Consider the following 24,271-nt stretch of genomic DNA (forward strand, 5'->3'; position numbering starts at 1 on the left):
TATGATTTGCAAATAACTTCTACCATTCAGTAGATTGTTCTTCGTTTTGTTGATGGTTTCCTTTGCTGTGCAGAAGCTTTTTACTTTGATTTGGTCCCATTTGTTTATTTTTGCTTTTGTTTCCCTTGCCTTTGGAGTAAGATCCACAAAAACATAGCTAAGACTGATGTCAATCAGGTTACTGCCTATGTTTTCTTCTAGTAATCGTTATGGTTTCAGGTCTTTCTTTCAAGTCTTTAATCTATTTTGAGTTAATTTTTGTGTATGGTGTAAGACAGTGGTCTAGTTTCTTTCTTCCTTTCTTTTCTTTTTTTTTTCTTGGCATATGGCTGTCCAGTTTTCACAACAATATTTACTGAAGAGATTGTCTTTCTCCATTGTATGTTCTCTGCTGCTCCTTTGTCATATATTAATTGTCCATATATGTGTAGGTTAATTTCTTAGTTCTTAATTCTGTTCCACTGATCTATGTGTCTGTTTTTGTGTCAGTATCAGTATAGTATAGTATAGTATAGTATAATATAGTATAGTATAGTATAGTATAGTATAGTATAGTATAGTATAGTATAGTTTGAAATCAGGGAATGTGATACTTCCCCAGCTTTGTTCTTCTTTATCAAGATTATTTTGGCTATTCAGGGTCTTTTGTAGTTCTGTACAAATTTTAGAATTATTTAAGTTCTGTGAAATTTGTCATTGACATTTTGATAGTGATTGTGTTGAATCTGTAGCTTGCTTTGGGTAGTTTGGACACTTTAACAATATTAATTATTGCAATCCATGAGCACAGAATATCTTTCCACTTATTTATGTCTCCTTCAATTTCTTTCATTAATGTCTTGTAGTTTTCAACATATAGGTCTTTTACCTCCTTGGTTAATTTTTTTTTTATAAATTTATTTATTTATATTTATTTTTGGCTGCATTGGGTCTTTGTTGCTGCGTGCAGGCTTTCTCTAGTTGTGGCAGGCGGGGGCTACTCTTTGTTGTGGTGCACGGGCTTCTCATTGCGGTGGCTTCTCTTGTTGAGGAGCACGAGCTCTAAGTGCACAGGCTTCAGTAGTTGTGGCTCATGGGCTCTAGAGCGCAGGCTCAGTAGTTGTGGCACATGGGCTTAGTTGCTCCATGGCATGTAGGATCTTCCCGGACCAGGGCTCGAACCCATGTCCCCTGCATTGGCAGGCAGATTCTAAACCACTGCACCACCAGGGAAGCCCCTCCTTAGTTAATTTTATTCCTAGGTATTTTATTCTTTTTGATTTGGGTTTGCATTGCTAATGGGTTTGTTTTCTTAATTTCTCTTTCTGATAGTTTGTTCTTAGTGTATAGATATGTCACAGATTTTTTTTTTTTTTGGCCACACCAAGCAGCTCTGAGGGATCTTAGTTCCCTAACCAGGGACCAAACCTGGGCCTCCTGCAGTGGAAGCGCAGAATCCTAACCACTGGACTGCCAGGGAATTCCCGCCACAGATTTTTATATATTGATTTTGTATCCTGCTACTGTTCTGAATTCATTTATTAGTTCCAACAATTTTTTGATAGAGTCTAGGGTTTTCTATGTATATTATCATGTCATCTGAAAATAGTGACAGCTTTTACTTCTTCCTTTCCTATTTGTATACTTTTTATTAATTTTTCTTGCCAAATTGCTGTGGCTAGAACTTCCAATACTATGTTGAGCAACAGTGGTTAGAGTGGGCATCCTTGTCTTGTTTCTGATCTTAGGGAAAAGTTTTCAGCTTTTTGTTGTTGAGTGTGATGTTAGTTGTGGGTCTGTCATATATGGCCTTTATTATGCTGAGGTATGTTCCTTCTATACCCACGTTGTTGAGAGTTTTCATCATTAATGGATGTTGAATTTTGACAAATGCTTTTTCTGCATCTATTGTATTAAAATACATCTAGTCTAAAATGTGAAGTGGATAGCTGGTGGGAGGCAGCTGCATGGCACAAGGAGATCAGCTCGGTGCTCTGTGACCACCTAGTGGGGTGGGATAGGGAGGGTGGGAGGGAGACGCAGAGGGAGGAGATATGGGGATGTATGTGTGCATGTGGCTGATTCACTTTGTTGTACAGCATAAACTAGCACAACACTGTGAAGCAATTATACTCCAATAAAGATGTTAAAAAAAATAAAATAAAATACATCTGGTCTAATGTGTCATTTAAGTCTGCTGTTTCCTTATTGATTTTCTGTCTGTATGGTTTATCCATTGATGTAAATAGGGTGTTACAGTTCCCTACTATTATTATATTGCTTTTAATTTCTCCCTTTAAGTCCATTACTATTTGCTTTATATATCTTGGTGCTCCTCTGTTGGGTGCATATACATTTATAAATGTTACATCTTCTTACTGGATTGACCCTTTTATCATTATCTAATGCCCTTCTTTGTCTTTTATTACAGTCTTTGTTTAAAGCCTATTTTGTCTGATGTGAGTATATCTACTCCAGCTTTCTTTTCTTTTCCATTTACACAGAATATTTTTTCCATTCTTCACCTTTAGTCTGTGTGTGTACTTACTTCTTCTTTTTTTTTTTTTGCAAAAACCTTACCTCTTCTTATTATTTTTTTGTTGTACTTTTTTTTAACTTTTTATTTTATACTGGAGTGTAGCCAATTAACAATGTTGTGATAGTTTCAGATGCACAGCAAAGCAACTCAGCCATACATATACACGTATCCATTCTCCCCCAGACTCCCCTCCCATCCAGGCTGCCACATAACATTGAGCAGAGCTCCCTGTGCTATACAGTAGGTCCTTGTTGGTTATCCTTTTTTTTTTTAAATTAATTAATTAATTTATTTTTGGCTGTGTTGGGTCTTCATTTTTTTTTCCTGTGCGAGGGCTTTCTCCAGTTGTGGCAAGCGGGGGCCACTCTTCATCGCGGTGCGTGGGCCTCTCACCGTCGCGGCCTCTCCTGCTGTGGAGCACAGGCTCCAGATGCGCAGGCTCAGTAGTTGTGGCTCATGGGCCTAGTTGCTCCGCAGCATGTGGGATCCTCCCAGACCAGGGCTCGAACCCGTGTCCCCTGCACTGGCAGGCAGACTCTCAACCACTGCGCCACCAGGGAAGCCCCTGGTTACCCTTTTTAAATATAGTAGTGTGTGTGTGTACTTACTTCTGAAGTGAGTCTCTTGTAGGCAGTATATAGATGAGTCTTGTTTGTTTGTTTGTTTCAATCCATTCAGCTACTTTGTCTTTTGACTGGAAATTTTATTCCATCTACATTTAAAGTAATTATTGATAGGTATGTACTTATTGCCATTTTGTTAATTGTTTTCTGGCTGTTTTTGTGGTTCCTATTTGTTCCTTTCTTCTTCTCTTTCTCTCTATCTTTGTGTTTTGGTGGTTTTCTTTAGCGGTATGTTTCAATTCATTTCTCATTTTCTTTTGGGTATTTACTATAAGTTTTTTCCCTGTGGTTACCATGAGGTTCACATATAACATCCTATGTAAATAGCAGTCTGTTTCAAGTTGGTAGCAACTTAAATGTGAACACATTCCAAAACTTTATACTTTTACACCCCTCCACATTTCATACTTGTGATGAAACATTTTAAATCTTTTAATTTTATGTAGCCCTTAACTAATTATTTTAATTGTAGTTAATTTTACTACTTTTGTTTTTTTAACATTCCTGGTTGCTTTATAGGTGATTATCCACCAGCTTTATATAATATTTACTTTTTCCAGTGAAATCTTTTACTTTCATACGTTTTCATATAATTAATTAGTGCCATTTTTTTCAACTTAAAGAAGTCCCTTTAATATTTCTTATTAGAGCCAGTTTAGTGGTGGTGAATGTCTTTAGCTTTTGCTTAACTGGGAAACTCAATTTTTCCTTCAGTTCTGAATAATCGCCTTGCTTGGTAGAGAATTCTTGATTGGAAGCTTTTTCCTTTCAACACTTTGAATATGTTATGCCACTCCCTTCTGGCCCATAAGGTTTCTGCTGAAAAATTTGCTGATAGTCATATGGGGTTTTTCTTGTATGTAACAAGTTGTTTTTCCCTTGCTGATCTTAAGATTCTCTCTTTATCCTTAACTTTTACCATTTTAATCATAATGTATCTTAGTGTGTGTATCTTTGGGTTCATCTTATTTGGAACTCTAGGCTCCCTGGTCTTGAATGTCTGTTTCCTTCCCCAGATTAGGAAAGTTTTCAGCCACAATTTCTTCAAATAATTATTCTGGCCTTTTCTCTCTCTCTCTTCTCCTTTTGGAACCCCTATAATGCAAATGTCATCCCACTTGATGTTGTCCCAAAGTTCCCTTAGGGTATTCTTCATTTTTTTAAATTATTTTTTTTCATTTTGCTGCTCTGTTTGGGTGAGTTCCATTGCTTTGTCTTCCAGTTCACTGATTTCTTCTTCTACCTCATCCAATCTGCTGTTGAACCCCTCTAGTGGATTTTTTTCAATTCATTTACAACTTCTGTTTGGTATTTTCTTATATATTCTATCTTTTTGTGAAATTCTCACTGCGTTTGTCCATTCTTCTCCTGAGTTCAGTGAGCATCTTTATGATCATTATTATGAACACTTTATCAGGTATATTGCTTATCTCCATTTCACTTAGTTCCTATTTTGAGGTTTTGCCTTGTTCTTTTAATTGGAACGTATTCCTCTGTCTCCTCATTTTGCCTAATTTTCTGTGTTTGTTTCTATGTATTAGGTAAATCAGCTACCTTTCCCAGTCTTGAAGAAGTGGCCTTATGTAGGAGATGTCCTGTGAGGCTCAGAAGTGCAATCCCACCTGGCCACCAGTGCCAGTAATCAGGGGTGTCCCCTATGTGGGCTGCATGTACCCTCCTGTTATGTCCAGGTTGTAGCTACTCCTGCGGTACATTGGTGGGTGGAGCTGGCCCCATGAATGGTTGTGCAGCCTGGTTGTGGTGGCTGTTGTATGCTGGTGGGTGGGGCTAGCCCTTGAAATGGCTGTGTGGCCTGCCACGGTGGCTTCCAGGCACTGGTGGATGAGTTATTGCACAGCTGGCTGTAAGGCCTGGCCAAGGCACAGGGGTAGGCAGGGCTCTTGGTGGGGCATTCCCGTTGAGGCTAACGGGTTATATAGAGATTTCCAAAATGGTGCCCTCCAGTGCCAGTATTAGCAAGGCAGCCTGAGATCACAAAAATGGCTCTCATCAGTGTCTCAGTCCCAGGGTAATGTCCCAACTGGTTCCTGCCTCTTTGGTAGATACTTCAAGATTAGTAAGTGGGTCCCCCTCACCTATGGTCCAGGCACTTTCAATCTGGTGTTTTTGCACTGATTTTCAGGTTGAGTGAGTCTGTGCATGAGCTCTTTAAGCGGTGGTTTTCTGTTCCCTAGAGTTCCATGATTTTCCTGGACATATTTCCTGTTGGTTTTCAAAGCCAGGTGTTTTGGGTGCTCATCTCTCCCATGCATGATCTAAGGGCTGGGTTGCCTCATGTGGAGCTCAAATCCCTTGCTCCTCAGAAAAAAACTCTGCCTTTGTGATCCTTCCTGATTGTGGATTTCCATGGCTAGGGTGTGGTTTTTTCCTTGGCATGAGTGTATTTCTGTTTCTCTTGTTCGCCTTGATGTTGTCCTTTTACCTTTTGTTCTGGAGACTCTGTTCATCCAGTTTTCATGTCCTTTTCAGAGGGAATTATTCCATATGTAGTTGTAGATTTGTTGTGTCTGTGGGTGGAGGTGAGTTCAGGATCTTCCTATGCTGCCATCTTGAACCCTCTCCTGGGCCCTCCCTCTTTTAAACATCAAACTACCAAGCCTCTAATATCTTCTCCCACCCAATCTGGCCAATGATTCTTCAATTTAGGATGTATTAGAATCACCTAGAGTGTAATCTACATACAGATTTCCAGACTCAACCTTCACTGATTCTGACTCAGCAGATCCAGAATGTAGCCCAGACATCAGCATTTTTAAACAGATGCTCCCAGGTCTTTTTGATGAAGATGACCCCCACCTACACTTTGAGAAGTTCTACCCTGTACCATCAAAAACAAGGGCTTGTTCCAGCATCTTTCAGTTCCTGCAGTCTCTCTCTCTCTTTTTTCCTCTCCCAGAAAACTCCCTGTGAACTCAGACCTTGAGAACAGAGTCCTGACTAACGAGGTGGGGCTCTTTTTGTTTTTCTCCTGATGATTCTTCAGCAATTAAAAAAAAAATAAAACCAGAAAGGATCACAGGGTAACTTCTTCATAAGTCACCATGCTTTGTTAACTTATTAACATGCAAAACACTTTTAAAATTAAGAGTTTTTATATCTTTCTGTATTTTCCAAGTTACTATAATGGAAACATTAACAATCAGAAAAAAAGTTGCAAAACTCCTAGTCAGTCTCACTCTTCGTATATCATCCTAGCTGTAGCTCTGATGTCGCTTTCCCAAAAGTCTTTCTCCCCCATCTCAGGTTGGAGATGTTCTTATCTCCCCCCAGCATCCCTCACTTCTCCCATCAGGGCACTCTTGTCATTGCCTGGTTACTTGTTTGTTCCCCACTAATTGTAAGCATTTCGGGGAGGGGAAGTATATATCTTGTTTATTTTTATAACCTCAACACATAGCCAGTAGCTTTCCACATAGTAAGCTGTGAATGAATGAATTCTTCATTCCTCAGCAGGAAACAGAACATTCAAGAAGCTAGAGGCAAGACTGAACGTGTTAAATAGAAATTTAAAAAATATAAAAAAACACCCAATTCAAACTTATAGAAATGAAAGTTAGAATGTCTGAGGTGAAAAGTACACTGAGTGGGACTAAGAGCAGAGGAAAGATTAATGAATTTGAAGACGTAACAATAGAAACTAGACAAAATGGAACACATGGAGAAAAAAGACTTAAAAAGCAAACAGGTCATCAGTGAGCTGTGGAAAAACTTAAAGTAGCCCAATACATGTGTAATTAGAGTCCCTGGCTGGCAGGATGGGCAGAAAAATATTTGAAGAAATAATGGCAGAAAATTTCCCAATTTTAATGAGAACTATAAACCCACATTTCCAATAAGCTCAGCAAAACACAAGCAAAAGAAACATGAAGAAAATGACACTAAGGCATATAATAATAAAACTGCTTAAAACATTCAGTAAAGGGTAAATCTTAGGGGCAGTCAGAGGAAGAAAAGACACAACCCACAGAGAGGAACAAAGACAAGAACAGCAGGCTTCTCACTGCAAACAGGCAAGTGAGAAGATAGTGGGGTGGCATCTTTCAAGTACTAAAAGGGAAACATTCTCAATTCTATACTCAAAATAATTTTCCAGAATGAAGGCCAGGACTTCAGATATTTTTTACATCTCCCTCTATCATGCTCCACCTAAAATGAACCACCTGCCGTTCAAGGGCCTTTTTCCCTTTCTGAAGCCCTGCCCATCTCCCAAGTTTCAGGTCAAATGCCACCTTCTTCTTGAAACCCTTCCTGATTGCCCACTGGATTTTATTCTTACTTCTCTTAGGGTCTTACCATCCTTTGCTCTGTCATATGTGCTTGAGGATTTTCCCCTCCCACTGGCCGATGAATTCCCTGAGGGATCCTTTCTTGTTTTTCCTATCACCACAGTGTGCACCCACACTGCCCAGAACAGGCGCTTAGCATCTGTTATACTGACTTACATATTACCTAATCCCTGAAAGATTTCTTTTAAACTTCTTTCCAAGACATTTCTGATGACTTAGAAGTACCTATTTATTCATTAACAAATACTTGATAAGTTGGGCCCCATGTTTATAAAGGTAAGACAATCCCTGGGTACAAAAAGCTTGCAATATAGTTAATTAATTTAATTAGTTGTTTATACAAGAGTTTTAAGTAAAATAATCTGGGTTTAATAAGGAGTAGATAAACTCTTGGTTAGAGCTTCCCTGTGTCCAGGTCATGAGTATTATCATGCTCAGCATCTCCACTATTTCCTGGGTATACCTCCAACTGGAATTCCTTCCCTCCCAGGCTCTGGTATTCAGCTGTCTTTTCAATATCTTCACTTGAACATCTAACAGAAATCTCAATGTCAACATACCCCAAACTGAACTCCTGATATTCCCCTCAAAATTGTTCCATCTGCAATTCTTCTACCTCATTAATGGCAATTCTATCTTTCCGCTGCTTGGCCACTAACCCTGAAGTCACTGAACTCCTTTTTTCCCCCGCTCATATTCAAGTTGTCAGCAAATTCCATCAGCTGGACATCAGACATATCTAGACACTGCCCGCTTATCATTCTACTGCTACCACCCTGGCCTCAGCCACTGTCTTTTTTCACTGCAGTAGCTAAATAAATGTCCTCCCTGCTACCACTGCCCACCCTCCCCACACAGAGAGTCTAGTCCTATCATAGTGATCCTTTGAAAAGGCAGGTCAGATCATATCACTCCTCTGCCTAAAATCCTCCAAAGACTCCCCATAAAGGCCAATGTCTTCACAACAGCCTGCAAGGCCCTACTTGAACTGGTCCTCTTGTCCTTCCTTCCCCCAGTTATCCTCTCCCAGTCTTCTTGCTGTTCCTTGTGCTCTGGGGACACTCTCCTATCTCAGGGTCTTTGCACTTGCTGTTCCCTCTGCCTGAACAGCCCTCCCCTAGATTTCCACATGGCTCACTCCCTCACCTCCTTCAAGTTTTTGCTCAAATGTCACCTTCTTAGTGAGGCCTTCCCCACCCAGAAGACTTCCAATTGCATCTTCCCCTTCCTGCTCCCTAATCCTCAACGCTGTTTTATTGTTCTTCACAGCACTCATCACTTTCTAATATTGTGGATAATTTACTTATTTACTTTGGTTCTTGTCTGCTCCTCCCCCCTTCCCCCACCAAACATAAACCCCAACAGGACAGGGATTTGCATGGTTTGTTCATACTGTTTCTTGTGCACCCACAGTTGTGCCTGTGATATAGTAGGTGCTCAGTAACTACATGCCGAAACTAACACACACCTCCAAAACTCTTATTATGAAAAGAAACTAGGTTCAGAAACTGGCAGATACCTTAGTCTATATTTGCCCTTGCTGAGTTGTGGATGCATTTTATGAGTGAAGAGGTATTCATCAAATACCTCACTAGAGGTCTAGCGAAGAGTAGAGATATATTTAAAGAGACAAGGTGACCAAAGATGACAAATTAGAGACCAAAACTGTACACAAAGTTTTAGTTGTGTGATACAGACAATAAGTGCAGAAGAGGTTAGGGGTGGAAGAGATGAGTGTTTTGAAGTGAGCTAAGAATCACTTGTCTCCCCCAGGCCTCTAATGGAGTTTTCTGAAGCAGGAGTACTGCTGGAATAATCTCTCACTAACTGTTAATAACAATATATTTTTGTGCTCACATTGTTCCCTTCAACAAGCATCTTCAGTTAATTTTTGATTTTTATCTAAGCATTCTTATCGTCACCTTATAGTCAGAAAAGTATACATAAACCATAGTTAAGTAACTTGTCCATTGTTGGGGGAATGGACAAAGAATTAATCCATTATCTCAAACTCTGCCCTTTGGCATTCTTTGTATATAGCAAAAACATTTGTGACGATGTTTTGTCAACCTACTCCCTGCTCAGCCCCCTCTTCCCTCCGCTCAGAGAATAGCTACAAGTGGTTAGCCCAGAAAATATTTAGAGGAGGTCCTTGGGTTGAGATGCTCACCCACAAAATAATTGTTGATGATGTTAGCATCAGAACACTGGCTGGATGGAACTGTTGGTTTGACAAACCTGCTGTTCCTATGGGGTTCAGAAAGATTTGGTCTATGAAAGGATAAATGCATGAGTTCACCTTGAACATGAATAAAATATTTGCAAATTATCCTTAGTATAATTAATGTCCCTAAATTCAATACCCAGCACATATATATATATATATATATATATTTTTTGAACCCACGAACCATAAAAATGACTATCTGGGAAATAACATTCTTTCTAGAAGTCTGTGTGTTTCCCTTATGGCACCCGAGATACCAGACCTTGGAGTTATTCTAGAACCTGCCCTTTCTCTGGCAAGTTCTATTGATCAATCTCCATTGTTTTAATTACAAGGCTTCAAAATTCCCTGAAGCACAAAAAGGAAGGATTTGAGAGATACTAAATATCAGTAACAACAAGGTAACATATATTGAGTTCTAGGCACCATGCTAAGGACTTCACATGGATTACTGAATTGAATCCTTATGATAACACCTAAGGTAGATACTACTGTCATTGCCTTCTTAAAAATGAGGAAACTGAGATTCAGAGAGGTTGAGTGATCTGTTAAAGGTCACACAGCTAAGAGGGGAGCTAGGAGCAAACACATAGTATGATTCCAGCACTCATTATAAAGGCTTTTGGGTCTGCCTTTTACTTTTTAGACTTGTAAAGACCTCTCTCATGGAGAAGACAGAATTCTTCTTGGAAGAAATGGGTTCTCCTTTCCTTGAAAGTTCTTTCACTCTTCAGTTTTCCTTCCCTCTTTTTTCCTCTCTTTTCATCTCATATTCAGTCTCAAAACAAATTTAGCATCCTCACTTCTAAACTAACCCACTTTAGGTTCCTCAGTTCTGCCCATGATGCCACCGTCTTCGGATGGATCTGGACCAGGTGGCTCCTTTCTCTTTCTTATATCCAATTAGTTCCCAAGTTCAATGCATTCTTATTTCTTGGTATTTCTAGGATCTATATCTTCTCCATTTTTGATGCCATCACCTTAGCCATACAGAAACATTTCCTGCCTGGACTAATGCAATAATGTCCTAACTTTCTTCCTGCCTCTTGTCTCTCCCCTGTGCAGTCCTTCCTGCATTGTACAGCCAGACCAGTCTTATAAAACCACATTCTTCATGATTGCCCCATGAAAAATTCTCCCAATTACCCATCAGATTCATTCTCAACTTTTCAAAAGTAGAAATTCAAGGCTCTCTCTCATGTAGTCATCTTAATTCCTCTCCCACAGCCCAAACTCCCCAGTGCAGGAAAGCTTCTTGCTCTTCCAAGCCTTGTACCACATTCATTCCTGTCCCTAGACCTTGGCTCAAGTTATTACCTGCACTTGGAATGATTTTCCCTCCTTGCCTGCTCAAATCTCACCAACCCTTCAATGCCCATTTCAAGTTCTGTCTCCTCCATGAAACTTGCCTTCATCACTTTAGTGAGGATTGATTTTCTCTCTTTGTCACTGCCCTGATGCTTACTGTAAAGGATTTTTCTCTAAAGGTCTTCCTGTTCAGAGGGATTGATTCCAAGGTCCTCAAGTGCTGCCTAAAGGGAGAGGGCCTTTTCTACCTTTGAGTGAAAGGATTCCAGACCCCAATTACACTAAGTTACTGAAAAACTGGGGAATTATTTTGCAGCTGCCAGCTCATCATTTTAGCTTGGGTACAGTTATCCACAACGCATTTCCAAGTCCTTCTCAGTTTTTACATACAGCCTGTGTAGGATCTCCAAAGTTCCCAGCACTTTGATAAGCACAAGAAACTTTCTGAGTGGCAAGATGAAGGGGTTATTCTACCTATTGCGTTCAGAACAAATTGCATTTTAAGTGATCTTTAGTTGGCATTGTTATTTTAACTCTACCTTTCAGTAAAGAAAATTGTGTCTCAACTTTAGTCAGACTAGAAGTAAATTATATCTACTTAAAATATAGAGCTATTAAAATCCAAAGAGCTACATAAAAAAAAAGCAACTGATGGGCTGAAAAATGCTCCCTTTGTAGAAGAATTACAACCTAAAATCATCAGCTTGTTTTACACAACATGACCTTTAGTCTGTAGATAAAATGCATGTAAATGAAGCTTGAATGTCAACTAGATTTGGCCAAGGATTTTTTCTGGTGGGGAGGGGAGGGAGGGAAGGAGAGTTTGAATAATGTAGTTTTTTTAAAAAATGTCTTTTTTTCCAGATAAGTATGTTTTATCAGATATAAAGACTATTTTGATAGTTCTCACATAGGTACCTATATCCTAGAGAACATGAGACCCCTAAGAAGTAAATTGTTCTCCTTTCTTAGAAGTTTTTTGCTCTACCTTCCACTCACATTTTGTCAATTTTCCAAATGAAAGCACCCAAAACTTTTTTCAGGACTGCCACCAACAGGAATCATCAGGAGTTAACAACAGCTACGCCAGTCAGAAATGGGGTGAATGTGACTCTCTTCTAGTGGGTGTCAAACCTCGTCATCAGTGGCCATGAAGAAGGGGTGAGGCCCCAGGAAAGCCTGAACTGTTGAAGAAGCCTTGTTGCCATATCAAGGCTAATTCTGTTTTGTTTTCAATGACAAGATGATTTAGGTTGGTGTGATGCTACCCTAGGCTTCAAAAGGCCAAATATGATCCCGAAGCAGCAGCTGATAAAAGCACATATGATCAGACAACTTGGCATTCTGAAGAAAGTGGAGATGAAGAGTAAACCCAGAAACAAGATACTGAGGGCTTTGGGCAAGGAGGGCTGCATGATAAAGTCATAGTGCTTAATCTCAGTAACAGCAACAATGAACACTTACTGGAACTCTGACTATAGCAGGCACTGTCCTTTACCTACATTGTTTCCCTTAAACCTCCTAACAGCCCTATGAGGTGCATGCTATTATCTCAGTCTTACAGAGGAGGAAACTGAGGATTGGGGAAATTAAAAGACTTGCCCAAGGTCGCCCAGCTACCAAGCTGTGGGCCCGGGATGAGAATCCGTCTGACTCGTGGGTCAGACGACTGCCACAACATACCTCAGGGAAGCATCAGGGAGAGAGAATTTGGCTGCAAACCTGACTGTGAAGAAGGAATCCCAGGTCTCTCAAGTTAAGGGCAGGAATACAGTGGCTGAAGGTGGCAGTAGAGCCACGTGGAGGTGAGCTTGGACCAGCCAAAGATGGATCCTGAGAACCGGGCTTTACGGAGGATGAACAGACATTTGGCATTGGAAGACCCGTGATTTGAGCAGTTGTTCTGCAACTCAGGACCTCAGAGCAGGTCCAAATGGTTTAATGCCTTTCATGTGGTCAACACAACTTCCCTGTCCCTACGGGTCCAGATGCTCAGTCTTGACCCATTTGTTTCTCACATAAGTCCTTAGAGAATCATGACAACTGTACATCTACACTGAATGCTTTATTTGCATGTGTGCAAAATATGTGTCAATGAAGAAAGTGTCTGAAGGATGTAGCTAAGGGGCCAACTCTCTCCTGTCTTCCTCACATACCATCATGACCTGATACATGAGTGAAGTTTATGGGTGTGTTCACAGTACCAATACCAGACACAGTCTTAGCAGAGATGTAGCTTCAAATTCTCTCTTACCCTTGATACCTGGAAATGGCTTCTAACATGCAAATTAACCCCACAGTGTCAGGTGTGACATCCCAAGTGCCCACGTGCACACGCTGCTATGAGGAAGGCCACGGAAACCCACCTCCCAGTCTCTCCATGTGGGTTATTACTTTGGCTGCCTAGTCTTTTTTTGTTCTGCTCTATCAGGCCTCTGAGCTCTCATCAGGGTCCACTTCATGTGACAGGACCTAATGGGGTATATGTTTCTCCCCTTCAACTGAAGAGAATAGATGGGGTGTGAAACAAGGCCTAGATATGGGGTTAAATGGGTGGCTAAAAGCTGTCCTAACATTGACTGCTCTTGACTTGGGAAGTCAGCTTAGGGGGAGCAAAGGCTTGAGGGCTGGCTCAGCCCCACAGCCTCCCTCTAGAGTGAAACCACAGTCTCAGGGCAGCTCTGTCCTGGGCTCTGTTTCCTTGTGGGAGGTCTTAAACTCCAGGGTTAACCCTATGCTAGAAGAACCCTGATTTTACTAAATTAGCTCTCCAAAGGAACCATCCCTAGCACCCCTCCGTTCCCATGGACCACTGTCTAAATGAGAGGTCAGCAAACTTTTCTGCAAAGGACAAGACAGAAAATATATTAGGCTTCGTGGGCCGTATGGTCTCTGGTGCAACTACTCAGTTCTCCGGTTGTCATGTGTCAAGCAGCCACAGACAATACATAAACAAGTGGGCATGGATGTATTCCAATAAAACTTTATGGTTACTGAAACTTGAATTTCATATAATGTTCATGTGTCATAAAATATTATTCCTCTTTTGATTTTTTTTCCTATCCATTTATAAATTTAAAAATCATTCTTAAGTCATGGGCTGCACAAAAACAAGTAGCAGGCTTGATGCGACCTTAGGCCATAGTTTGTTAACCCCTGGTCTAAATCCTCAGCTTTTACACCCTGGAAGTGACCCAGTTCAAGGAGTGGGAAAGGCAGGGGTTACCTTCCTTTCCTTCAAGGAAATATAGCATCCATACAAGCAGAAGCTGTAACTACAGGTAATGTGATTTTTGTCCCCTGTAAACAAGATAATGTATAGATCCATATAAGTGTACCTCATAGCAGTCATCATGAAAAGTTCTGTTTGCTATAATGTGTTACTGCTTAACATAGCTGGAATCTCCTCCTTGAGAATGACCTTCAGAACACATGTTTTTGAAAAGCCATAGTGACAGGAATTCTCCATCCTCCGAAGGTGGAGTTAATGTTTAGAGACAGCCAGAAACAAAACAAAATGAAACAAACCAAACCAAACTGAATGCAAAAAACCATCTCCATTTAACCACCAATAATGATAACAATGGCATAGATACCACTATCCTTCCAGAACCAAGCTGGGAAATCAGTGGTGGGGGTGGAGGTTGTGCTGGAACTAAATAAAGCCATTTTTGTTCAAAACTACTCATGATTATGAGATGAGCCTGCTGCAAACTAAGCTTGGAAGTCTTAATATGGCCCCTAACAATGTGAGTGTTGTCTGGCCAACACACTGCCAGTCAATTCAAAAACATTTTGAGGGAATTTTTGCCAATACTTCAAAGCCAAGAGATTTCACATAAAAAGTCAGATTTGGGCTTCCCTGGTGGCGCAGTGGTTGAGAATCTGTCTGCCAATGCAGGGGACACAGGTTCGAGCCCTGGTCTGGGAAGATCCCACATGCTACGGAGCAACTAGGCCCGTGAGCCACAATTACTGAGCCTGCACGTCTGGAGCCTGTGCTCCGCAACGAGAGGCCACGATGGTGACAGGCCCGCGCACCGCGATGAAGAGTGGCCCCCGCTCGCCGCAACTAGAGAAAGCCCTCGCACAGAAACGAAGACCCAACACAACCAAAAATAAATAAATAAATAAAATTAAAAAAAAAAAAAGTCAGAATTTTTACTTTTCTTGACAAAATCAAAAGATCAGGCACACTGGGCTCTCGTTCTCATACAGCAACCACCAGCAAAAGCCTCCCCTTATAGACACAGCACATGAACCTTGGGCTGGAGCAGTCCCTACCATGCCCTATGGCCCCCAGCCCAGGGGCAGCTGCCATGTAACCTCGTGCTTATGGCCTTTTCACTCACGATAAGAGTAACACAATCACATGGTTCAAAAGTCAAAATGATGCACAAAGCTATGCAGTGAAAGTCTCATTCCCACCCCATCCCCACCCTCCCTAATACTTTTGTTAATTTCATTTATTTTTCCCCCTTCTTCCTTACACTTTTGTCACTTAAAATATATCCTGGGGATTGTTCCCATAGCAGAACATAGAGAATTTACTTATTCTTGTTTTACAGCTACCTCGTATCCCAGTGGATGTATAGGTCAGTTTATTTAACTAGTCCTGTAGTGGACACAGGTTAATAGTCTTTTGTTTTTACAAATATTCTGCAATGAATAACTATGTGCATACGTCATTTCAGAGGTGATAAAGTCTGTTGTGCAGGATAAATTCCCACAAGCAAGATTACTGGGTCAGAGGGTAAATGTGTTTGTAATCCAAAGGTATTGCCAAATTGGCTTCCATATGGGTTGTAGCATTTTGCACTCCAAACAGCAATTCAAGAGCATGTCTGTTTCCCTTCAGTTTCCCCAACCAACTATGTCGACAAACTTTTGCAGTTGTCATTCTGACAGGTAAAAATTATATTTCAGAGCAGTTGTAATTTGCATTTTTGAATCAAGAGTTCTTTTCCTGTGTTTTTAAGAGAAATTTGTATTTCTTTTCCTGAGAACTATCTGTTCCATACTCCTACTGGATTCCTATTTCTGTTGCAGATTTCCCTATTAAATTCTTATCTTTTACATCAACTTCTAGAACTGCTATATATATTCAGAAGAGTAGCCCTGTACCTATGATATGAGCTGCAAATATTTCTTTCCAGTTTGTCACTTATCTTTTGCCTCTGTTTATGGTGTATGCATTTGTTTTTATTGTTGTTTGTGATGCAGTTTTGCTGTTGTGTGTGCTTTTTAAATGGGGTTAAATTTACTTATTTATTGTTTGCTTCAGGCTTTTGAGTTATAGTTTGAAAGAAAGGTATTCCCCATTCCAAAATTAAAAATGAATTTACTCATTTTCTTCTAGCAATTTTAGAGTTTCATTTTTTAAATGTAAATCTTTGATCCATTTAAAGCTTGTTAAGGTGCACATTGTGAGAAGTAAAACTTTCTTGGGTGCTCGACCCAAGATTTCAGGGAGGATGATAAAGCTACCAGAACATCAATAAGAGTGAGACCTGAAGAATGGGTGAGAGAGAGCAGCTGATGAGAGGAAGAGTGAGAAGAGGGGTGGCGAGGGAGTGGAGACTAAACAGAAGCAGCATCTCCTGCAGGAGTTCCTGGCAGATGGGTTCCATTACTGGTCAAGCTCAGTGGTACCCAGGGCCCCTTTTATTACTTTTCTCCAAAGTACCCACTTACTTTTAAAGATTTAATGTGTTTGGCTGTACCAAACTAACCGTACTTAAGTAATAATTAGTTATGTTGCCCTTTTAACAAAGTCATTTACAGCTGCCAATCAGTTTCCGGTCAGACTGTGCTAACCAGAACGACCACGCTGAGTTGATGTACTTTCAGCCAAAAGCACAGAACTCAGAAGTGTCAGTTGGCTTAAGAAGGCTCATCTTGGATAAATGAGCCATTTTGGAAGACTTTTTAAAATGCTGAAATTAGTCTGCATACAGCTTACTTCTTTGTTCCTAGATCTCTAAGGACATGGGACTTCTGATTTCACCTTCATTCAAGACCTACTGGTGCTATATAAAAGGGTGAGGGAAAGTGTAGACTTCAACCTTAAGAAGTGGGCACACTGACCTCCATGCTGTACACTAAATAGTTCTCTTAGCAGCTTTTCTACTCAAGGTGCCCTGAGAAAGTTCTTAAAAATTGTTTCCTCATGTGAATAATTCTCTGTTCTGAGAAAAACAGAGAGATAAAATGAGAAAAATCTGCAAAGGTGAATGGTGAAATTGTTGCTAAAATAAAGTATGTAAAAGGTTTTTCACCAATTAAGTTGGTTCCTCTGCCCAAAGTAGAGGCCTCAAGGGAGAACTGATGAGCGTGAGATGCTTAACACAGCTGACCGTCATCGGGAAGGCACGCCAAGGTCCTCTGTGTTGGTGAGTGGGCACCCACCCCTAACAATTAATTCAGAATCTCTGGGAGGTGGGGCCTAGGCATCAGTCATGTTTAAACTCCCCATACGATTTCAATGTGCAACCACTGCTATGGAACAGTGTTATTCAAAGTGTTGTTCTCAGACCAGCAGCACTGATGTCAGCGGGAACTTGCTACAAATGCAGAAGCTCAGGCCTCAACTTAGACCTTCTCAATCAGAATCTGTATTTTAACAAGATCTCCAAAATATTCATAAGCACATTAAAGTTAAAGAAGCCATGGTCTAGAGGAGCTTTTCTCAAAGTGTGGCACCTAGACCACCTGTATCAAACTCATCAAGGGGTTGGGAAGGTGGGGGAATGGGGATCAGGGGACTTCTTAAGGAAGCCGATTCTGGAGATTATAATTCTACAAGTCTGAGGGTGGGGCCCTGAAATCTGCATTTTTAATATGTTCCCAGGTGATCCCTAAGCCTACTGTTTGAGAACTACTCCCAAGAGGAATATGATGGTGACTTTCTCCTGGCCTGCATAGAAAGTCCCTCAGTGACTCCAAAAGGTCAAAGCACACCCATTGCAAGTGGGGGATGAGTTGGGGATAATCTACAAGTGCTTCTCAGCCTGACAAATGTAATGTTTCTGCTGACTTGCAACAGAGCAGGTGGTGGTAGTTAAATCAGCTTTCATATTGACACAGAAATGAGTCTCTGCGTTCTCTTGGGTTAGTGACTGAACAGGATGCAATTTGGATACATAAGCCTCTACCTTAAAAGCAGAATTAAAAATATAAAATGTTGATGTTCAGATGCATCCTTCTCAGACGATTTCAAAAACCCCTCAAAATGCGTGGTGGAGAGCCAAGAAAGAGTGATTTCCCTTAAGGAGATTTCTTCGTTTTACAGAGTTCTTTTTTTTTGAAATTTTTGCTTGGGCCCAGATTTCTAAATGATAACGTGGGTAAAAACTGAATCCAGGAATGGAAAATGTGATCTTTCTCATAAGATGTGTTTGAAGTGTGTAGTACTTCCATGTAGTCTTATTTTATCTTTTTTATATAAAATACTCCTTGATTGATTGATTGATTTTTGGCTGCGTTGGGTCCCTGCCGCTGCCCGCGGGCCCTCTCCAGCCGCGGTGAGCCGGGGCCACTCTCAGCTGCGGTGCTTGGGCCCCTCATTGCGGTGGCCCCTCCCACCACAGAGCATGGGCTCCAGGCGCGCGGGCCTCAGCAGTTGTGGCTCCCAGGCTCAGTAGTTGTGGCTCACACGGGGGCTCCAGAGCGCAGGCTCAGCAGCTGTGGCACAGGGGCCCAGCCGCTCTGCCGCATGTGGGATCCTCCCGGACCAGGGCTCGAACTCTTCCCCCCCTCCTCTTCCCTCCTTCCTCCCTCCTTGCATTGGCAGGTGGACTCTCAACCACTGGGCCACCAGGGAAGTCCTCCATGTAGTTTTAAAAGCACTTCAGCTCATGTAAGATATTTAAAAGCTTCTATAACAGGTTTAAGTGGATTTATCTTCAAATACCTGGGATTCCAAAATATGGCTCACACTTGACTTGAGGTGACAGAACTGAAATCTTTGTAATTTTAAAGTGAAATAAGACCATAGCGGTTGTAACGGATAATTAAATGGAATGGGGAACTGCAATGTGATCTAAATGTAATTGTTAGATAATTATTGAGTTAAAATCAGCAAAAGCAAAGAAAGTTAACACTGGAAAAAAGATTTTTGAGGCTTTGCTTTAAAGACTTTTTTAACAGCAGTGTTTCTTAAACCTTTTGGGAGGAGTGCAATGGAGCCCCTTTGAAAATCTAACGAAAAGCTATGGACTCGCCCTAGATGCACGGGCCTGCGAGAGCACACACTGACATTTTCTGAAGTTCCATAGACTTCTTAGAGCCCATATGATGAACCTCAGCTTTGACGTTGCGTTTTAAGAAAATTGCTCTATGTTGATTTCCACTATTTGTAACCACTTTAGACACAAGAGTAAGTTTCTCCGTAGAAAGCTCCCGGGGGTTGGTAAAATTAGGGCTGATTGTTTTCACTTAAACAGAGACTATTATGTCGGCAGTCTTGGGCTGATGAGCCGAGGCCAGGTGAAACGCCAGACCACTAGATCATGCCAGGGAAAGAATCCCTTTATTGAAGCAGCCTGCGCTCTCTCAGAAATGCTACCTCCGTGCTCTCAGGGGGCACCTACGAATTGCACAGGCACAGCCCGGGGCTGCTGTGGCTCCTGGCACACCAGAAGGTGAAAACTTATGTCCAAAGTTAGGAAGTAGGCTCTTAAAAACACTGCCTACTCCCCTCATTTATCTGCAGACTGAACGACGTCAGAGGTGGAAGACTTACCCCTTCACCCCCTCCCCCATTTAACAGATGAAGAAACTGACCCCAGAGGGCTAAGGTGCTTGCCAAGGTGACTTCCCCAGCGGGCTCACACCCAGGACCTCTCCCCACGGCACCTTGCCATCTGGCTAGGGGAGGAGAGGGCGTCTAGGGCTCTCTCCCCACACTGTACGCCGCCCACCCCGGCGGGGGCGTCAAGGGGAGCTGAGCCCCCGCCTACCGGCACCATGGAGTACGTCATCATCAACAGCATGTCGTGGCTCTCGGCGCGGATGTGCTGCGCCGGCTCCCCGCCGTGGCTGCGCTTGTTGCGCGCGGCGCTCACAGGGTCTGGCGGTGGCGCGGGCGCCCGGCGAGGTGCGTGACTCAGCTCCGCCAGGAAGGCGCGCAGGTCGCTGTCCTCGCGCTGCTCCCGGCCACGCTGCGCCTCCAGCGCCCGCAGCGCCGCGCTCAGCCCGCGCCACTGGCACAGCGCGAACACCGTGCCCGCAGCATTGAGCGCCGAGAGCAGGGCCACGGCGGCCAGGGCGCCGCGCAGCCCCCAGCCCGCGCCCCCGCGGCCTCGCTCCGCGCCTCCGGCCATGCTCTACGCGCCTCGGGCCGGGTCGGGCAAGGCTCTGCCGCCTTTCAACCCCGCAGCCTTTATACGCTGTGGGCAAGCCGTGGGCTGGTGGCAGCGCCGTGAGTCACGCCGCCTTTTGGCCCGGCTGGCGGGGCGGGTTGGGGACAGTAATGGTGGCGCCCGAGCAGCCCGGAGGGACAGGCAGGCGGAGAGGGGGAGAGGAGCGAGTGGAGACAGTCCGCGGAGGGGGGCAGGGCTCACGCTCCTGGTGCCCGGCCAAGCAAACCAGCAAACCCGTCTCTCCTTCCTTTTCTCCCGCTGCACTGCGCGTGGGCATTGCTGTGGCCCAGACGGGCAGAACGAGGGTCAGACTGAGGGGGAGAGCAGGAATTCTTATGGCCTGAGAAGTCGCTGGATTCCACCCCCTCCTCCCCCCACACTGCCCTCTCTGGAGAAAAGGATCAGCATGCCCAGATGCCAAGGCATGTGCCCACTGTCCCTGGGAGGTCTGCTGCTGGGCTGGGTCCCAGGCTGCCTATCATTCCTCCCCAGGGTCATAAGGCCTCATGTGGCCACTGAAGACCCCACTCGATCTTTCCTAGGAAGGGAATGGCTAGAGACAGGGAAACAGCTGGCATTGGAGGGTTAAAAGAGCCACCCATCAGAATCAGAAAAGCCCAGCCCTGCATGACAAGCAGGAATCATCTGTGAAGGGAGATTTTTCAGGATGTGACAGGCCAAGAACTCTCCCATGAGATCCATATCTGGGAGGTAGCAAGGTGATGAGAAAAAAAATTCCAGAGTAGAAATCAGGAGAACTGGTTCTAACCCTATCCTGCTGCTACCCAGCTGGGGGACTTTGAGCATGTCCCAAGACCACTCTGGACTGATTCTGAGGTGCTTTCTGGCTGAAGGGTTGGGACTCTGGGTCCCTGCTGGACCTTACCTTACTTAGCCTGTCTTACTTGAGGGGGCAGTTGCCTCATACCTCCTGGCTACCCCTTCACAGCCCCAGCCATTTCCTGTTAGCTCATTTGCTTGCTGTGCCTCAAGGGCCACTGTCCTCCGCTCCCCCATGCAGAGTCACTTCTCAGTCTCCTCCAAGGACCTCTTCATCCCTATTTTTCTCAGCTTTCTCTAGAATGGCTCTGCCTCCCTGGGGCCCCAGGGCCTGCAGGAGGCCCTGGTGGTGTGGGAAGCCACAACTAGAAGACAAGATTGCGGTTTCCACAGCCCATTATCTCAGAGAAGGAGGTGGCTCCCTGCCACTGAGCCAGCTGGAGCTTCAAGGTTCTGTGTCAAGGTCTGGATTCCTGAGTTTTAATTGGGACATTGACCAACTTGCATATTCTTAAAAGAACATCCAGGATGAGGAATCAGGAAAGCATGAAGGCCCAAGTGGTTCATGAAGGACCTCAACTATGGGGACATGATGTCTGAGAGGGGATGGGGGTGATACAGACAACGTTGTTCAGTTCCTCCCAACTCCAACATATTATGACCTATTGGAAGAATTGCCACGTGCCCTCATCTCTTTTCATCTAGGCATAGGATGCCAACTGTCAGGCTTAGGACCAATGGGGAGAAGCCATGGAGAGACAGAGTTGGAGGTTGGCCCCAGTAAGATTTTCATTATGTCACTAAAAACTTACTGAGCGCCTACTGTGTGTTGGGCACAGTAATGGGTATTGGAGGTACAGAAATGAACAAGACAAGCAGCTTTTTCAGTGTAAGCAGTTGGAGTCCCATGGAGCCTCCTGAGCGTCTCTTTATCCTAACATTCATACAGTTTCTGTTGCCAGACCATCTGTCACCAATGCTCACCATTAACAACAGAGTATACAGCTCCTGAGGTTAGGGGTCACATCCTGTTTAACCCTGTCTCCCCCCAACACCCAGCACAGTCCCTGGCTTTAAATGGCCATTCAATAATTACCTGTTGAATGAGCAAATGAACAAACGAATGAAAGGCTGTATGGTGAGGGCAAGGCTATGTTAAATGATGTGTGTGTAGTGGTGGTAGGGCTTAAGAATGAAACCCTGCTTATGCCACAGAACAGGCCCCACCTTCCTTGGAAGGCTGCCTGTCTAATGGTCAGGAGAGTGAAAGTAGCCTGACACACACATCCCCACCCCTTCTGGTTCAGAGCCCACAGCCAGTAGAAGATGTTCAATGGACTTTAGTGTGGTTGGCTATGGGCTGTCTGAACTTGCTGATATCCATATACTGTGCCTGTGCTGTTGACCAACTTCTTAGTTCTTCCAGATCTTAGTTCTTTAGTTGGGTTATAGTATGCTTAAGGAAGGGACCTCTCTTCACTGTGTCCATCACAGCATGGACTTGTGCAAAGTAGTAATATTTGATTAATTGGTTGTCAATGCTTTTTTAGGAACAGAACTTTGAGTGGGTGGTAAACTTGGCCTTTTGTCTGAATACAGTGACTTTGAGGTTGGTTATGTGGGGCGCTTCAATCTGTGGCTTCCTAAGCCTCCTGAGACTTTTTGAGAGGCTGATATGTCTATGTAGGCTGCCCTGTCTAGTATTCTCTGGATGAGCTGGTACATTCTACTTATTATTAAAAAATAAAGTTAGCTATTAATCTGGCCTGTTTTGTTGATATAGGGGGTTCAAGATACAGCGAGGACATGGGGAGATATCTGAGTTTCCTTTTCTGGAGACCAAAGAAGCCAAGAACATCATGTGCTATCTTTACAATGAGAAGTAGTTTTTCCATTAAAAGGCAGATGCTTCGTTTCCAAAGGTTAAATAGAATGGTCCTCAGAAAATGATTCCAGCTGGTTAACTTAAGGGCCCTGAAGAATAAAATCCAATTCAAGAATATACTCCAATTTTAATTCCATGGCATTTTGTCCTGATTGTGAAGTGAATAATTTTCATTTACTTTAAGGCCTGGCACTTGGGTATTTTGGTCCAAAGGTTGGCAGCTATGTTGTGACTTCTGATGGTGCTTTGCTGCCTCCCCAGCCCCACCCTTCCTCTTTGCCACCGGTTAGGGAGAAAGTCTCTCTAATAATTGCCAGCATGTACGTCTATCTTCCACCCAACCACCTCTGGTTTTAACTCCCCATTTCTACATTTTAACCCCAAGAAACTTCAAGCCACCCAACCAAAGTTAGAAATTCTCTCATTTTCCTTGTTTGTTCACTTGTTCATTCATTCAACCATTCATTTATCCACTTATTCAACAAATCGAGTGCTTACTATCTGCCAGGAACTGTGCCAGGAGCTAGGCATAAGATAGAGAGCAAACCCAGACACCATTCCTGCTTTCCTGAAGCTTACAGTCTAAGAGGGGAGACAGATTAACCAAGTACTCACAGATGCGAGGGTATAATTCTAAATGAGATGATGAGATAGATGCCCTGAAAAAAAAGGAGTGTGATTCTGTGAGATTATATCACCGAGGTACCTGTCCTAGACGTGGAGTGTGGTGCCAGGGAAGGCTTCCCAGAGGAACTGATGGTGCTTGAGTTGGAAACTAAAGGTGAGTCATCATTAACTAGGTGACAGTTTGGGTGGGAGAGTTGCAGGCAGAGGGGAGAGCATGTGTGAGGCCCTATAGCAGGAGGTACCATGGCTTATTTGAGGAACCATTAAAGCGGCCAATGTGGCTGCAGCATGGAGAGCACTGGAAGCAAGGAGGGGAGGGAGTGAAATGAGGCAGGAGACAGAGTTAGGGGCCAGTCTCTGTGGGTGGGACTTTGTAGGGCTGGGGTCTTTATTGTAAGAGGAGTGGGAAGCCAGTGAGGGGTTTTAAGTGTATGTGTGTGTGTGTGGGGGGGTGGTTTGGTGGATGACAGATGACAGTGTTTCGTTTTCAAAGATTACCTTTTCTTGCAGGATTTGCAGTGGCTCCTGTCACTACAGAAACTATGTATGATCTCTGACAAGCACCAGGCTAAATCTCAGCCTTTAAACCCACTTTTCCAAATGAAATAAGAAAACATTGAGTTCTAGAAAGTGC

At 43.2% G+C, this 24,271-nt stretch overlaps 1 protein-coding gene across 2 annotated transcripts in view; it reads right to left on the reverse strand.

Moving 5' to 3' along the window:
- The window catches only part of GLDN (gliomedin), a 67,117-nt gene extending 46,476 nt beyond the window's left edge, over positions 1-20,641 (reverse strand). The window contains exon 1 of one of the 2 annotated variants that reach the window (XM_082450117.1): positions 19,944-20,641. In XM_082450117.1, the coding sequence (XP_082306243.1) occupies positions 19,944-20,306 (363 nt within the window). In that variant the 5' untranslated portion in view covers positions 20,307-20,641. The remainder of the gene's footprint in view (positions 1-19,943) is intronic. The other variant, XM_082450116.1, reaches the window with a different exon arrangement.
- Positions 20,642-24,271: the final 3,630 nt, after the last annotated feature.

The sequence above is a fragment of the Balaenoptera physalus genome (genome assembly GCF_965194825.1).
Source record: "Balaenoptera physalus genome assembly, chromosome: 2".
Taxonomy (NCBI): domain Eukaryota; kingdom Metazoa; phylum Chordata; class Mammalia; order Artiodactyla; family Balaenopteridae; genus Balaenoptera; species Balaenoptera physalus.